General features: G+C 42.6%; 2 protein-coding genes across 3 annotated transcripts in view; both read right to left on the bottom strand.

The window, feature by feature from the left end:
• LOC134193598 (multiple epidermal growth factor-like domains protein 8) overlaps positions 1–11,344 on the bottom strand; it is a 32,010-nt gene extending 20,666 nt beyond the window's left edge. For both annotated transcript variants that reach the window (XM_062662428.1, XM_062662429.1), the window contains exons 1-6: positions 11,066–11,344; positions 10,590–10,750; positions 9,972–10,365; positions 9,816–9,907; positions 2,578–2,978; positions 1,242–1,378 (exon numbers count right to left, since the gene is read on the bottom strand). In XM_062662428.1, coding sequence (XP_062518412.1) covers positions 1,242–1,378; positions 2,578–2,978; positions 9,816–9,907; positions 9,972–10,365; positions 10,590–10,750; positions 11,066–11,240 — 1,360 coding nt within the window. In that variant the 5' untranslated portion in view covers positions 11,241–11,344. The remainder of the gene's footprint in view (positions 1–1,241; positions 1,379–2,577; positions 2,979–9,815; positions 9,908–9,971; positions 10,366–10,589; positions 10,751–11,065) is intronic.
• Positions 11,345–14,541: 3,197 nt separating this feature from the next.
• Positions 14,542–15,228, bottom strand: LOC134194322 (uncharacterized protein K02A2.6-like). Its single transcript, XM_062663249.1, has one exon. The coding sequence runs from the start codon at positions 15,226–15,228 to the stop codon at positions 14,542–14,544; it is 687 nt and encodes a 228-aa protein (XP_062519233.1).
• Positions 15,229–16,275: the final 1,047 nt, after the last annotated feature.

The raw sequence follows: 16,275 nt of genomic DNA, 5'->3' as shown, positions 1-16,275 counted from the left end.
GGAGGAGGAGGAAGAGGAGGAAAGAAGAAGAAAGAAGACAAAATCCAGCGAAAGCTCCAAAATTGACGAGTGTTTTCTCCTTCTGAAGACAAGCTGAGATCAATTCAGAAATAGTCAAGCGTAGTTGAAATTGTAAGGTTTTCTACCTGTCGTTTTCAAGATATTTAGCCGTGTTGTAAGGTGATATCTGAAGGTCTAAAATATGACCACGCCCACACAACCTGGTCAATCCCTACATACAGGGTACGGTACCCTGTGATTAAACATGTACATAAATCACATATATGTCTTAAAGGATGACAGAAAATCCACTACAACTGACACGACAGTGGTAATTGCTGAATATAAACTTCCATTGTCAGACCTCTTAACTCTCATGATTTCATCATGAGACTCACAATTTACGGGCATGTCATATGATCTCACAATTTGCACCCAGTTCTCACAATTACCAATCCTTTCTCCTGACAAGCCTACCACGAGACAATCTGACAGTCGCTTTGCGTAGACCTGTTAGCCCAGTCTTTCCGGACATAACGGATTCTTTGAACTAGACTCTATATATGGCGCTGCTTGCTTGTATATTGGGTATCTGAGATATCTACCTGCAGTGAAAGTAACGTTAGGAAGTTCAAGGCAAAGCTTGGCGCACAGAAACATAAAGGAAGGCCAACGCGTAAGCTGTTAACCACGCCTACTTTAGACAAGTTTAATGAGTGTGGTCATTCACAAGACAGTTTCACAATTTGGTGCAAAGAAAAGTTGAGAGGTCTGTACACATGTGTAAAAGAACACGTGATAATTAAGGGTCCTCCTACATCCTGACGACATCACCTAATTAGATCTACCAACAATTAGAAGTTATACCTTGTTACACAGCAACAGCCAAGCCAAACATAAATAGAAAGCATTTGCTCAGCAGAATACAATTGAGTTTTTAAAATTTCATTTTGAAAAGCTCTGAGGGCAGACCAATAACTCTGTCACAAACTTTCTGGTCACTTGTCACTGCATGCTTGTATGTGTGTGTGTGTCATTAAATTTGGTGACATGGCAACAGTTAGACAGAATGGGCAGTGTTCACACAGTGTCAGTGACTAATAATGTGTGATAACCTATGCAAAATCTATTTGAAGGATACCCTGCCACCTAAAAAATCATCATAAGTCTATAGTCTCCTGTCAGTGAGTCATTCCCCTAATCACTAAACTTAACGGATTTATCTATAAAATAATGCTCACCATAAATAACCATGTAATTGCCAAAAATAGATGCTGAGTGGTAAGAACGACCATACAGTGGAAATTTTTCAGTCCAAACAGTCCAATAATGTTTTATAACATCAAATGCCAACACTTGGTCTGAACGCTGATTTGTACTGCAAACACAGAAGAATACGCATACAGTATCAACAGCCAATTGTGAAATTTGAAAGTTTTCTTAAGTATTGTCTCAAGCTTAAATGTGTGACAACCATATTTAAATATTCGACTACGTCACAAAAGCCAACAACATGATTGTCCATAAGTTAACTACTTAAACTGTATACACACGTCGTCAATCTATAAAATACATTAGAACTAAAGCTAATATACACTTATATACTCTTGCCACTATATACACCAAGACAACCCTCAGCGGCAGCAAGTGGAATGTTAGTGTCAAGCTTAGATGTATGTGTAATTTCACACATGCACAAAATAAACAATAAGATATAATAGATTTCCTATACAAGCACTGAAGAAGCATCGTATACATATATCTAGCATATCAACAACAAAGGCAACCTTCTTGTTAATGAATAAAAAGAATTGATCATTTTCATACCTCTCCTATTAAGACCTCTTGAGTATGTTCACCACAAAAAATTATTGTGAAAATGACAGTATAACATACCTTTCATTTTGAGAAGCAGAAAAGAAGCATTGATTATTAATTAAAGAAAACAAATTTGATTCACAACCATAGATCTAACTTAAATATATCTGTCCAATACCATGTTTGCACTAGCACAGGTAACTAAACCAAGAGATTTAGACGTAAAAAGGTACTCTACCAAACTGTGTCAGCAACCGAAACAGACATGAGTTGAGGTCACATGGCTTATGCAACACAAAACGACAATGTTCTTTCAGCTATCCAAACTGGAGCTAAATGGTCATCTCAAACATCACAGCCTCAACGTGATCAGTAGCCGCAACTCCAGAAAGCTCTGCTTGCTCTAAAATATGTAGCACATGATGCAGAACCAAATAGTGTCACACATATGAAACTATTTGTATTTAAAACATGCAAATTAAAAAGTTCAAAATATATACAAAGGTAGTTGATTGACTTTGAAACCAATCAACCAAAACTTTGATCTTGTCTGGACTGTGTAGCCAGTTAGTTTAAATTATAATTTCAGGAACACTACTCTAAATGTAGACCAATACAAGCAGACAATAAGTGCAATACAGCCTGAAAACAAATTTAGTTACACAAGTTCAAAGTGTTGTTTAGTAAGATATCAATAAACTATTACATAGCAACGCATGAGTTTTAACTTTAAATTTGATAAATAAGAACATAGCTTACTTCTTGTATGGCTTAATTCCACCATAAACCACAAGGGTGTTTGAAGATTTATGATATACCATTGAATGCCCAATCAATCTTCTTAAGGATGACTTCAGTCCACTTCCTGGCACTCGAGACCAAGTGTTGCTATCAAGGTCAAATGACCACATCCGAGAAGTAAAACTCTTATAAGGAGTATATCCTCCATGTATATACAGTTTGTTTCCAACAAGAGCAGCTGCATGTCCTGCAACACCACGAGGGCAATGTTTACAACCCTTAGCCAAAGGTTGCCAACATGATGACGATATATTGAACAGCCATAACTGATTTGTCACATCACCAGAAGCAAACTGCCCTCCAAACACAACAATATTCTCTTCATTCCACAATACAGCTGAGTGCGAATATCGCCCAGCCTAGAACATACGATGACAGGTTCAAAGTGATCAATAGCAATACAGACATTAAAAAACAAATCCTACAGGAAGTTTCCCCATTTGTTTTAACCAAGATGTAAATCCATAAATATCAATAATAGATGTTAACATCCATACTAGCTAGACACCCACTCACCACCTCTGAGCTATAACATTTAGTTTAATACTTTCTTCAGTGATCATTTTCAAAAACCATGCCAACCCTCTAATGAAGAAGCATTAAAGTGCTAAACCAGCAGCTGCTGCACACTTACTCAGGGTTCTCACGCTCCAGTAGGAGTGTGTCACGCTCAGAAACGGTAGATAGGAGTCCAAAGTTTGACAGCTATATGGCTAAGGAATGTATGAGAATTCGATACTACAGTACCGAAACACAATATTATATTACTTAGTAAAGGTGACATTAGACACAAATCCAGGCTCTTACAAAAAACGCGGGATAATAGCCTAGCTCCAGACGTGTACACTGTACTTGTATTGATTGCAGTCCCGGATGCTCTGCCATTGATAGTAGTAGTCCTGGATGCTCTTCCTGTGACACGGCAAGCACGCCTTTTGTCCAAGAAGTGTAGCACTTAGAATCTACTCTAGACTAGTCATGGCTTCTTGCGAATCATAAAAATTGGTCCATGCACGTCAATCAACACCCGACTAGACATATTTTATGTAGTCGTCTCTGGAACTTGTGCATGCGCAACCTTTGACCATCACTAAGAAGGGCTTAGTAGCTATCGAAGTTGATTTCCTTGCCAGGGCACTTGAACATACGTTACACGCAATCGCTACCCTCATTTACGATTGGCTCAAGTGCGCATGCCCGACTTGAACTGCGCAACTCTAGAAAAAGCAGATTGCATGCGTCGTAACCCGCCCATCCCGCCACGCTCCCAAAAATCTCTAGCAAGAACCCTGCTTACTGGCACTTACTAAAAATTAAGGGTGCATTTCTCTTACCTCCACCAGCTCAACTGGTTGAGACAGTAAAGTTCTCGCAAGTTCCTTTTATCTCCACCAGATTAGGTGCTAGAGGTACCGGCTCCACTAGCTCTACCAGAGAAATGTTGGTTGAGCTGGTAGAGTTCGGTTAAGGTAGGCTATTGTGCATGATCATGTCTGGACAAATGGCGAAAACAAGGCAGAAGTATGATTTCAGCAGCTGGACCCCACCCCTAATGGTACCTCTAACCCCAAGATTTCGACTAGTTATCGTCTGTACATCTTGCCTTCAACTGGGTCCCCAATTAATCATAGCTGTGAATAAAAGCATCATCAAAACATCTACTTCAGCCAGAGCAACAGGGAGAGTGACTCTATAGAGTAGTAGGAGATCATGTTGTTCGTGGCCATTATTCATTTCGAGTAACAGGTACGCACGCATGCTCATCTCCACTCTTGTGTTTCTTTTACTGTCTTCCAACGAGATTACTTCTGCTCAACCAGAGTATCTCTACCGGTTGAGCTGATGGAGGTACGAGAAATGCGTCCTAATTCACCATTTAATTAAGGGTGCATTTGTTTGGGCGTGGCACCCCGCTCACAATTCAAAAAAGTTTACGTGTGTAGTCTAAATTTTTGGCAAAGTGAGAGAAATTGTAAAATGTATTGTAATTAATATATTTACTAACACATTTAGCACCAATAGAAGTTTCCTAAACAATTGGCAACCATCTATGCCGGTTTTGACAACGAATGCGCAGCAAAGACGCATACTAAACAATGCTTGCCAACTATTTGAAACTTGGAACGTGTCTGAATGTACCTGAACTCTACTCTTGCTAAGTTTAACGCTGGTCCGACCCCATTCATGGCTATATTCATTAGCGATCACTCCGTTTCCTGTAGCAGACACCGCCTACTAGATCCGGTCACATGTTTGCATATCAGCACTCTATCCAAGAAGAAATGGACTATGACATGCACAACACAATTTCAACCTATCCATTCAACTGCTGTCTTCTAGCTTTGGGTCGAGTTTGCAAAACAATGAAGTACATGTGTTTGTTTCAAAACAACTTAATTACTAGCTGCTGCTATTCCCAATAGCTTCAAATTCATTTGGATCAACAACTACAAGTAATACAGTAGATTATGCATCCTGCTGGGAAACACCAAGCCAACATTCTAACAAATGTGATTTTTTCTTCTTAGCACTGTCATGAGTAGTGTTGAGCATGCGCATAACATGTATATAAGTTGGCATTTCCAACTATAGAGACAGTCTTGTGTTGTGCTACTGACCGTACACTTAGTAAGTCATCACAGTGGTGACAGGAGTTACTCTTAATTGGTAGACACTTAACACAGCAAGATCACTGGAATGCAATTACAGGCTTTCATACAATTGGCAGCATCCACTCTCTTGACAACTTAGCACACACAACCATACCGTTAACGTAAACCCAGAGGAGGTACTGCATGCACCATCCTATCCCAAGAGTTGTGACGGAAACATCTAGCCATTTTGATGTCCGAGAGTGTAGCAATTGTTTCCACAGTTCTGTTTCTACAGTAGCTGCATTGTTAGTAATTTGCTACTGTACCAAGTAACATCTACAAGTGTTTTGAAACACCACGCTCACATTTATGCTACTCCTAGTCTACACAGCAGTCCACGTCCCCATGATGATCGAGGTAAGGTAAGGATTAGGTTCTCGCCGTGAATAGAGACTCTGGTGCATGCATGCATGCGTCTCTTAGTTTTAGTTTCAGCTCCAGTTCTTTGATCTTTTCAAGCTCGCGGTGACAGGACATGTACAGCAGCGTCGCTAGACCATCACGTTTGACAACTGGTCGAGCAGTAGTCTTGCTAATCAAGCGGCTTGTCACAAGTAACTGCGTCCTTAGCACGAGCTCAGCCGGTCTTGCTGATAACTCAAGTCAAACTATTTCGAGAATGACTGGCTATAGTCAGAAATGCCAGTAAATGACTAAATGTAACACAATACAAGTTCCCGGATGTATATACTACATCCTTCTCCCCCCAACTATGTGACCGATATTAACCATTAAGAGGCATACAGTACAACACAATAGTCTAATCTACTACAAATTCAGTTTGTCTGGTGCCTTTCTTCTTCTTCTGGAATGGCAGCCTGCAGTTATTCCTTTGTTGGCACCTAGATTTGATGCTCCAGTTGGTTCCACATGTGTCTCTAATTCTTCTGGTTCTGTGCTAATCTCCGGCGATAGTACCATCGCGTCCTGTTCTATTTGATTATCAACTCTATCTTGTGGTTATTCTGGTAAACCTGGTGTAACTTTCCACTCTTCGGGTTCTCCTGGCAATACCGGTACCATTGCTCTTGAACAGGCTTTATCTGGTGGATGTGTTGGTTCCACTAGTAAGTCTTCTGATTCACCTCTTTCATGTCCTCTAATTGTTTGGTTTTCCGAATCTAATCCAAATGTCGTTTGACTGCCCTCCCATCTTCCAGTTTGTTAGTGTATGATAGGGGGCCTGTTTTGGACTGAACTACACCAGGACGACCTCTGCTGTAACTGCGCACATAGACGCTCACCCCGTTGTAAAGTCTACCATACTATTCCGGTTACCCTTGTAGAAATGTTTCTGTTGCCATTATTTTTTGTGTACCGTTTGCTCCAAGTTGAGGTGTAACAAATCTAAACGTGACCGTAATTAGCAAACCATTAATAATTCCACAGGTGATATTCCTGCTGTGGAACGCGGTGTAATACGGTAGCAAAACAACACTTGTGTCAAATGATATGTCAAGGTTCCTCGTTTTGCTAGAGACAGTCCTTTCTTCAATACCTGTACTGCTCTTTCTGTCAGCCCATTACTTGACGGATGATATGGTGCTGTTATAATGTGGTTGATTCCATTCGATTTTACAAAATTGGTAAACTCTTGACTGGTGAATACTGACGCATTGTCTGATACCAGTTTTTCAGAAATTCTATAAGTTGAGAAAACATCTTAAATTTTCCACCGTAGTTTTTGTCGTTGCTGATTCGACAGGTCTACTTCAATTCACTTCGAGTGAGTATTAATTAGTACAAGAAACATTTTTTCCAAGCAAGGGTCAACATGCACCCTCATCCACGGCTGATGGGGCCAAGACCAGGGAAGAAATGGAATTTTTGAGTGCGTTCCGTGTTATTGACAACTAGAACAACCTTCGGACCTTGAGTTCAATGTCCCTATCCAGTCCAGGCCACCAGACTATTGTTCTGGCTATGCCTTCCATCCGTGCCACACCAGGATGACCAACATGTAACTCTTCCAAAACTCATCATTGCCCTTGTGGTGGTACAATCACCCTGTATCCCATAATATGCATCCCTCTTCTATAGATAAATTCACTTGCTGTTCACCAGTAAAGCCTGGTTCATAATATGACGCCGACGCTCAGCTAAGCGTCAAACTTCAAAGAAACCGTCTCTACGTTGGCGGCATCCTTTGATGTTGACGCTGATGTCGATGCTGGAATAGAATTCTTTTCTATTATTGACGTCGACATCGACATCAGCGTCAATATTGTGAACCTGGCTTAAGGAGTCAACGCTTCAATTAGTGGTTTATTGGGCCAACCATGATTAACACAATATTCTACCCTAGACAGTATGGGGTCTAGTTCTGTCAATCTTCTAACATCTTTTGCCACTACTGGTGACGATTCCAGTTGCTGTAAACATTGAATTGTCTCTGGTTGTTCTTCCTCAGTTGTCGACAGTAGTTGCAAGGGTAATCGACTGCAGGCATCTGCATTACCAATGTCCCAGCCTGGTTTGTACCGCAACTCATACCTGTCCATCAATGGATTCTCGCTGATGCCATTGGCAGAAGAGGTGTATTCCCCAACAATCCTACCAGTGGTTTATGGTCTGAGACTAGCATAAACTCTTTACCAAACAGGTATTGGTGAAATTCTTGTAGACCAAAAATTACTGCCAATGCTTCTCTTTCCACCTGTGCATAATTCCTCTCCGCTTTCATCAATGTTCTCGATGCAAATGCTACTGGATGTTCTTTTCCATCCTTCTCTCTCTGAGCCAAAACAGCACCTAAACCATACGACAAAGCATTCCACGTTACGATGGACTCTTGCCGTGGATCGAAGTGTACTAACACTTTGGCTGACACCAATAGTTGTTTTGATTGGTGATAAGCTCGTTCTTGTTCACCTCGCTAGTTCCACTTTACTTCATTTGGGTTGCCAGGTGTACTCATTGCTTCCTTCTGCTTTAACTCTGTGGTATTCTTTTCGGCTGTTTCTGTGTTTCTTGTGCAATAGCTAATTCATACGCCCTCTTGAATGTCAGCTCTTTGTCTGCCAACAGCCGTCGCTGTATATACGGTCATTCATTATTCCTACAACTAGTCTGTCTCGTAGCATATCACTAAGTACCACCCCGAATTCGCAATGTTCACTGAGTCGCTGCAGTTCTGCCATGAATTTAGCGACCAACTCACCTTCCTGACGCGATCGACTGATAAATCTAAATTGTTGCACTATTACTGATGGCTTCGGGTCAAAATGTTCAGTCAACGTCTGTAGTATTTCACTGACTGACTTCTTTAGGCTTCAACGGAACCACTAAACTTCGTAGACTTCGATAGGTGAGAGCTCCAATCATGCTAAATAGAATAGCTCTTGTTTATCTCAGTGTCGTTTATGCCGTTCGCTGCAAATATTGTTCTAACCTTTCTGCGTAAAGTGGCCATTCCTCCTTTGATTCATCATACTCCGCTATTTGTCTGATTACTGCCGTCATCCTTGTCGCCAGATGTCACAAGTAACTGTGTCCTTAGCACACACTCAGCTGGTCTTGTTGTTAACTCAAATCGATCTACTTCGACGATGACTGGCTAGTCAGATATGCCAGTCAATGAGTAAAATGTAACACAATACAAAGTTCCGGATGTTTTAGCGCTCTGCCGCAGAATCAAAGAGTCGTTTCATGCCATCCACCAAGATATTAACGCAAACAAGGCAGATGTCTCTTCTTGGTTAGTGAGATCTCATGGCATTTACAAAATATTACCTGAGGCCCGGATATCCGGGCTAAGGGTATAGTAGTCGTCCGACATGTGACCGTACGACTGCATCTATACTCAATTAGCACAGATGCAAATGAAGCTATTCCGACCAATAGACGAGAAGTAGCGTCATTACCGACCAATAGATGAACGACATGATGTCATCATGAGAATTTGGCCATCGAGCGTCCGTCCTGTACACAGTGTTAAGTCCTTGCTTTACATAAGGGTTTAGAACATAGAAACAACGCCTAGTCTACATTTGCATGTGCATGTCTTTCCCACCAACAACCAGGCGAGGATTCAGGTGCCATGCGGCATGTGTTACTGCGGCAGTGTATCTGACTTGTAATATTTTGCTTGTTCCACACTGTTTCTGCAAAGTGGTTCTGCAGTCTGACAGCTTGAATTTTCGGTCTGCGTGGCTGAGCGGCCGTAATGTTGTTGCTCTCTGGTCTGGAAGTTCGAGACTAGTGCCTACCATTCCACACCATGTACGTTTCAATCACATGTGACGAACGAACAATTAGCGTAGCTACAACACGTGTACACGTAAATGCAAATATCCTGAGCTACTTCTGGACCAAAAGAAATCACCGACATTCTATACTCCACCCCAAAAGTCTACAACTACTCCCCCACAGCGTACACTTTGTACGCTTGAGTAAATGTTGAAAAGCGTACGCTTGAGTAAATGTTGACAATTATGGATGACCCCTTACGCATTTTGAAGTGTACAAATCAAATAATTAAACCCATCAACTGCAGTTACTAATTGAATAGCATGCAGTATCATAACCAGATTATAACCTTACCGGTATATGCCCTTCTGGTTCAACTCTTGTCCACTGACTAGTAGAAAAATTAAAAACGACAACATCACTGAGAGCTTCTGAAAGAGAGTATCCTACACAAACATTTGCACAATATTTAAGGCTTTGATGTTTTCCATAACATAAGCAATAAGTGACCTCCATAAACCCATAGCGTATCAGTGACTGATACATATACTCCTGCATGTGATGTTCGAGGCGTAAAGACATCACTGTGAGTCGACAAAATATACCACTGATGGTTAGACATCCCACTGCTTTCATCATGCAATGAACAAGATTCTCCAATATATCCAGGATAACAAACACATCGCCCAAGATCCAAGCTGCAATGACCATGAACGCCATGACTACAGTTACCAGGACATAATTCTACTTGACAACCAATCCCAGTATATTCTTGATCGCAAGAACAAGTTCCATTGTAACACCTTCCATGGCCACTACACTCAAAAGGGCATAATTCCTGAACATACTGTGCCACGAAGCCTGACCGAACATAGCTTGCATCACTATATAAGTACACCATCATCTAAACAGAGACATTCGATTACTCTATGAGATGCAGAAAAATTAGTTTCATACCTAGCACAACAACTACATACCATAGAACTGCTTATTAATTTAATAATTACACAAGACACTAATTCAATTTTGGATCAGGGACAAAACACTTAGTTCAAGCAGCTGGAGTCAATAGCTAACATAGTGAAGCTCACAAACCAACAATAATCTAATGTTAAATGATATACATACTGATCCTGAGTACGCTCTGATGGTAGGTCTTCTTGTTATGTCCCCACTAAAGCTGGCTAGCAGAGTGTCCCGGTAAGATACACCATCATAAACGAAGACGAAATCATATCCACATTCAGTCTCGTGATGATTGACAGTCAGAGCAATGGTACGGTTAGGTGCTACAAAAAAAAAAGCAAAACCAACGAATTACTCATGACATAACCGCGAAAGCCTGGCATGAATTGATTGATTGATTGTACATATCAATAAAGATCAGTCAGCTGTTGAGCGTGTCACAGCTCCAGTTCGACATCAAGCCCGTCCCACTAATTGCAAGCCGCTTATCCTTTGTATTCTAACTCACTACCACCATTTCTCTACACCTGACCTTAGAATCACAACTCGAACTAGTTAATTAAAACAACGCTCTAGTCGTCGCGAACTCCCTCGAATAGCTAAACAACCAAATGCAACGGTCCCTAGTATGGACTCACCGTTGATCAACCATTCACAGACGACTTTCTCCTTGTGGTCATCGTCGCCATCTGTTATGACTCCAATCGCAGCGTTATGCACTGTCCTTTGCTCGCAGTCTCCAACTACGAGTGGCATGCGTTGGACGCATGTCACAACAATTGTCGAGAACAACACGAATTCTAACGCAGTCATCCCATTACGCGAGGCCGAAAGGCCACCAGAACACCAGGAATGACTTGAACTGCTATTTTCACGATACAGACGACGTGAACCGACGCACAACAACAAATGTTACGCTAATTGTGATGACATTCAAACACCCGGATGTCCAAAAATGTAGCAAATGAGCTTCCGTCTACGTATACAGAACAGAAATTTTTTCTATTATGATTTTCAAGGCACTTTGGAACTCCAGATATTCTTTCTACGTTCTGGAATTACTATGTATCGTGCTCAACTAGACCTCTATTCCTAGATATTGCAATCGTGACAGTCTAATTCATCCACCACATTTTTATCCGCCGCCCCCCCCCCCCCGGATAGAATACACTATCCTCCCGCATAAAATATTCTAGGAACTTTTAATAGTCTTTGGTGATTGTTTTCTAGCCTAAAATTAGTCTCGCGTAGCCAGACCCCTTTCGCCGCGTCATGAAAATCCGAAAACGCGGCGAAAGGGGGTCTGGCTACGCGAGACTAGGATAGAATGTCCTAAAAAAATTAGTTTAGTCCTCCCGGGTAGAATCTGGGCCTGATTCCTGAACGTACGCCGTCAATGCTACTAAAAATGTTCGAAATGCCAGAACTGGTTATGTTTACTACAGTAGACACGAGTGCGAGTAAGAACTAGTTCATTTACTACAGTAGACTGACACGCGTGTGAGTGTTTCTGCGGAAGCAGTGGACACCAGATTCCTGCGCAAATTATCCGGGAGCGTCATTTATCCGGGAACGCTCTATCTCGTCCGCTGTACGAAAAGAGCGCCTTGATGATGATGTGTTGTACCAATATATTTGTGGAGTAAAGAAGGGAGTCGCTATATATCCCATGGGCGCTAATGTAAATGAGAAGCGTGCCCTAAGACATGTACAGCAAGCTTCAATGTTCACCGCAGCACTGACAGTGAATCTGGTGTCGTTCGACTCAAGCGCGTTATCTGTGATGGAGACGAACAAACGAGACTCATGGAGTTGAGATAAATACCCTAGCATATTCTATTGGAGAGGAGTAGAATGTCTTATGATATTCAAACTGGGGGGATTGAATATCTACCGGGGGATTGAATATCTACCTGGGGGGATTGAATATCTACCCGGGGGATACTGTCCTAGGATAGTGTAACCGGGTAGGATGAAACATTTTCTAGTTGGGAATAAAATACACTAGAATATTCTATCGGGGATAGATTATCCTAGATAGACTATCTTATGACTGTGGATCATGCATGACTTTACCAAATTGTATAGCTCTAAATTCTTCTCTTCATTTTGAAATCTCAGTCAAGATGAGTTTGTCAATGTTATGGAAATCCCTCAATTTGTCGTCTCTTCTTAACTAAGATGATCAGCATGTGACAGTGTGGCAGGTCTCTCTTCTAGAATTAATCACATGAACACAGGCAACAGGTACTTTTAAGAGTTCTACAAGGTGCAGCTTTTACACTCTGAAAGCCAAATCAGAACAATGTTCCACCCTCTGACCAACATCAAGGCATAACTTTAACAATCTCAGGCAGGCTAAGTCGGGTTACAGGGGTACGTAAGAAAGATGTCAGGTTTTCATGACAATAGCCATGGCATTCTTTTATTTGCTGCATGGCTGGAACTTAGTGTGAATGATGATGGCATGAGCGCAGGAATCCCTGGCTGCATGTTGTTGTCACTGTGAAAGTAATCAATCCTGTACTAAAAAACATGCATATAATACCTAACAAGAGAAAACATGCAGTACTCAATTGTACTTTTGCTAACTTGAGTACAAATCAACTCTGAGCTGGTTCTTATTGTTTCTGATGTAGTAAATCCTAGCTGCATCCTTATGCATGTCTTCACAGAAGCATGCACTGCATACCGCTGAAACATATGTGGGAATCATGGGGATGTGTAGAGTGACAGTCGTCTTCTGTCTGGCAGATAAGCTGTATAGTAGACAATTGCTACCCTACAAGAAAGCCTAGCTATAAATATATAGGTGTCACAGTATTTAAATTATCCGCCTTGTATTTTATCCTCCCGGATAAAATATCGTAGGATATTCTATCCCCTCCCCCCTGATAAAATATTCTAGTGTATTTTCTCCCAACGAGAAAATGTCAAACAGTTTTATCCTACCTGGTTAGACTATCCTAATGGTGACCATGCAGAATCCTAACAGTGTGTGCATGCATGGACAACAGTGAGTGCCAAACAAACTTTCTCAAGAGCTTCCATGATGAAACAACACAGAATTTAGATGAGTATTCTGCCTCAGGAGAACAAATTGTAGTATCGAGACTCGCGTATTTGCACTCTACAGTGTCTAACTCAACAAAGTCCGCCAAAACCAACTGGTCTCTTCTACTGCGCAGGCGCCCCAAGACGCCTCCCCAAAACAACCCTAAACTATTACACCCCTTCCCTTTAGATTTTCTAAGTTCCCACATTACTACCCTACAGATCCAGTCTTTCTGGAGGTCTCGAAATCCGTGCGGAACGCCGGAGGACAGGCGGAACGTCGGCAACTCTCATTTCCAATTGCTGATCAGCCTCGGTCTCTGTTTGTTCTGTTTGCTGATGTTCGGTGACATCCGGAGCGTTCGTTGCTGTTGACAATCTTGTGCTCTCTTCTCCTTGCTGTTGGGGTGCATTTCTTTTGCCTCTTCTGCTCTTCTGGAAGAGGCCAGAAGAGTCACGCGATCTCTTCTGGTTGTTTCTTTTGCTTCTCTCCCCTTCTTCTAAAGTGTTAGAAGAGGCACGAGACCTCTTCTGGCTCTTCTGGCTGAAAGGCGGAAGAGGCAGAAGAGAAGAGGTCTCGTGACTTGTGAGACATGCGCATTAAAAACGCGCGTATTGATGGAGCCGTACGAGCGTCCTTCGCTTCCATTGCTTTGGAAACCAAGTGGTCTTCCAGCAATATCAAGTCCCACAACTACAGCTACTGCTAGTGGGTGTTCTCCAAGGACCTCTTTAAGGAACCAGAAACGGAGACAACGGTTGTAGAAGTCGCCTCTTCGAGTAGAGATCCAATTTCTTTAGTGAAAACCTTATTTGCTAATTAATTTCACAACTAGAGTACGTCTGGACGTGTAAACTATTAATGCGCATGCTCAGCTCTTCTAGGTCCTCTTCTGGTCATTTCTTTGGTTTGGCTCTTCTGATCAGACTGCGCATGATCGAGCTCTTCTGTTCTTTTCTGACACCTCTATTCCAGAAGAGCAGAAGAGGCAAAAGAAATGCACCCTTGGTCTACCCAATGTTGGGACTGTCCTCCATCATTGCTTGTCCCTCTGGACTTTTAGTCTCGGTCGTTCGCTGTCGAACGTGATCCACGTGTCGCTTGACTAACCGTCTGTCCTCTTCCAAATTCTTGACTCGTAAAGGCCGAGCCATTATCACTTACCATGATTTCAGGTAGTCCGTGGGTCGCAAAAATAGACTGTAGCACCCGAATGGTAGGTCCAGTTGCGGGGGAACTCAGTGGTTTTACTTCCAACCATTTAGAGTACGCTTCTGACAGTATAACGAACCACCGCCCCAAGAATGGCCCAGCAAAGTCGATATGTAATCTCGAACACGCCCGTTCTGGCTGTGCCCAAGAGTGAAGAGGCGCTTTTGGTGGTGATCGCTGATGCTCTTGGCATGTCCCGCAAGATTTTGCTATCTTCTCTATATCAGCATCCAATCCCGGCCACCAAGTGTAGCTTCTTGCTAGGCTTTTCATTCTAGATACCTCCGGGGGAGCCACATGTGATTCCTCCAACACCCTTGGCCACGCCTTCTGAGGTATAATGACTCGCGACCCCCACAGTACACAACCACCCAAGACACTTAGCTCGTGCCGGCGATTCCAGTAATGTCGAAGCTCGGAGTCTACTTCTCTCGGCCATCCACTCAACACATAATGCCTGACAGTTGCCAGTTGTCCATCTCTGTCTGTAAATTGCCGAAGTTGTATAATTGTTATCGGTCTGGCAAAGGTCATTTCCAAGATGTGCAGTGATAGCACCGATTCACTAGGATCCTCTGCCACTTCAGGTTTTAACAGACAAAGGTAACCGACTGAGTGCATCGGCGTTGGCATTTGTCGTCCCTAGTCGATAACGTAGTTTATACTGATAGCCAGACAACATCATTGCCCAACGCTGCATGCGACCTGATGCCATCAACGGCACGCCCTTATTCTCTCCTAACAACGAGAACAACGGCTTGTGATCGGTAAGGATTGTAAATGCTCTTCCACTCAAGTATTGGTGGAACTTCTTCACACCGACCAGCAATGCGAGTGCTTCGCGGTCTATCTGCGCATATCTCCTTTTTGCCTCAGCCAAGCCCCTAGATGCGAAAGCGATTGGTCGCTCGGTACCGTCGCTTAGCCTGTGTGAAAGCACGGCTCCTACCCCGTACGGTGAGGCATCACAGGCTACGACGACTTCCTTCCTTGGGTCAAAATGTATCATCACTTGACTAGACTGGAGAGCCTCCTTCGCTCGTCTGAACGCTTCCTTAGGCTCATCTTTCCACTGCCAACGTACGTTATGACGCAAAAGCTGATACAGTGGAGCCAGCCTTGAAGCCAGCTTCGGTAAAAACCGGCCATAGTAATTAATCATACCCAAGAAGGATCGTACTTCCGTAACAGTTTTGAGTTCAGGTGCAACTTGAATAGCCATCACTTTCTTCTTGTCTGGTGCTAGCCCCTGACTGTTGATAGTATGGCCTAAGTAACTGATTTCTTTCTGCAAAAACGCGCATTTAGCCAGCTTTAGTCGCAATCCCGAGTTGGCTACGCGTTGTAGTACCATTTCTAGGTTCTGCAAGTGTTCCTCCAGACAACGTCCTGTCACTAGAATATCGTCTAAATAGACCACTGTCATGGGAATATCCTGAAGGAGAGTGTCCATTACCCTTTGAAAAATGGCTGGACCCGAGGCCTCCCCAAAAGGTAGGCGTTTGTACTTGAACAGCCCCAAGTGAGTATTTATGACTACGTACTTCTGCGACGTCTCATCCAGCGCCACCTGCTGATAAG

The sequence above is a fragment of the Corticium candelabrum genome, chromosome 18, assembly GCF_963422355.1.
Source record: "Corticium candelabrum chromosome 18, ooCorCand1.1, whole genome shotgun sequence".
Classification (NCBI taxonomy): Eukaryota; Metazoa; Porifera; class Homoscleromorpha; order Homosclerophorida; family Plakinidae; genus Corticium; species Corticium candelabrum.
This window is presented reverse-complemented; position numbering and strand designations above follow the sequence as displayed.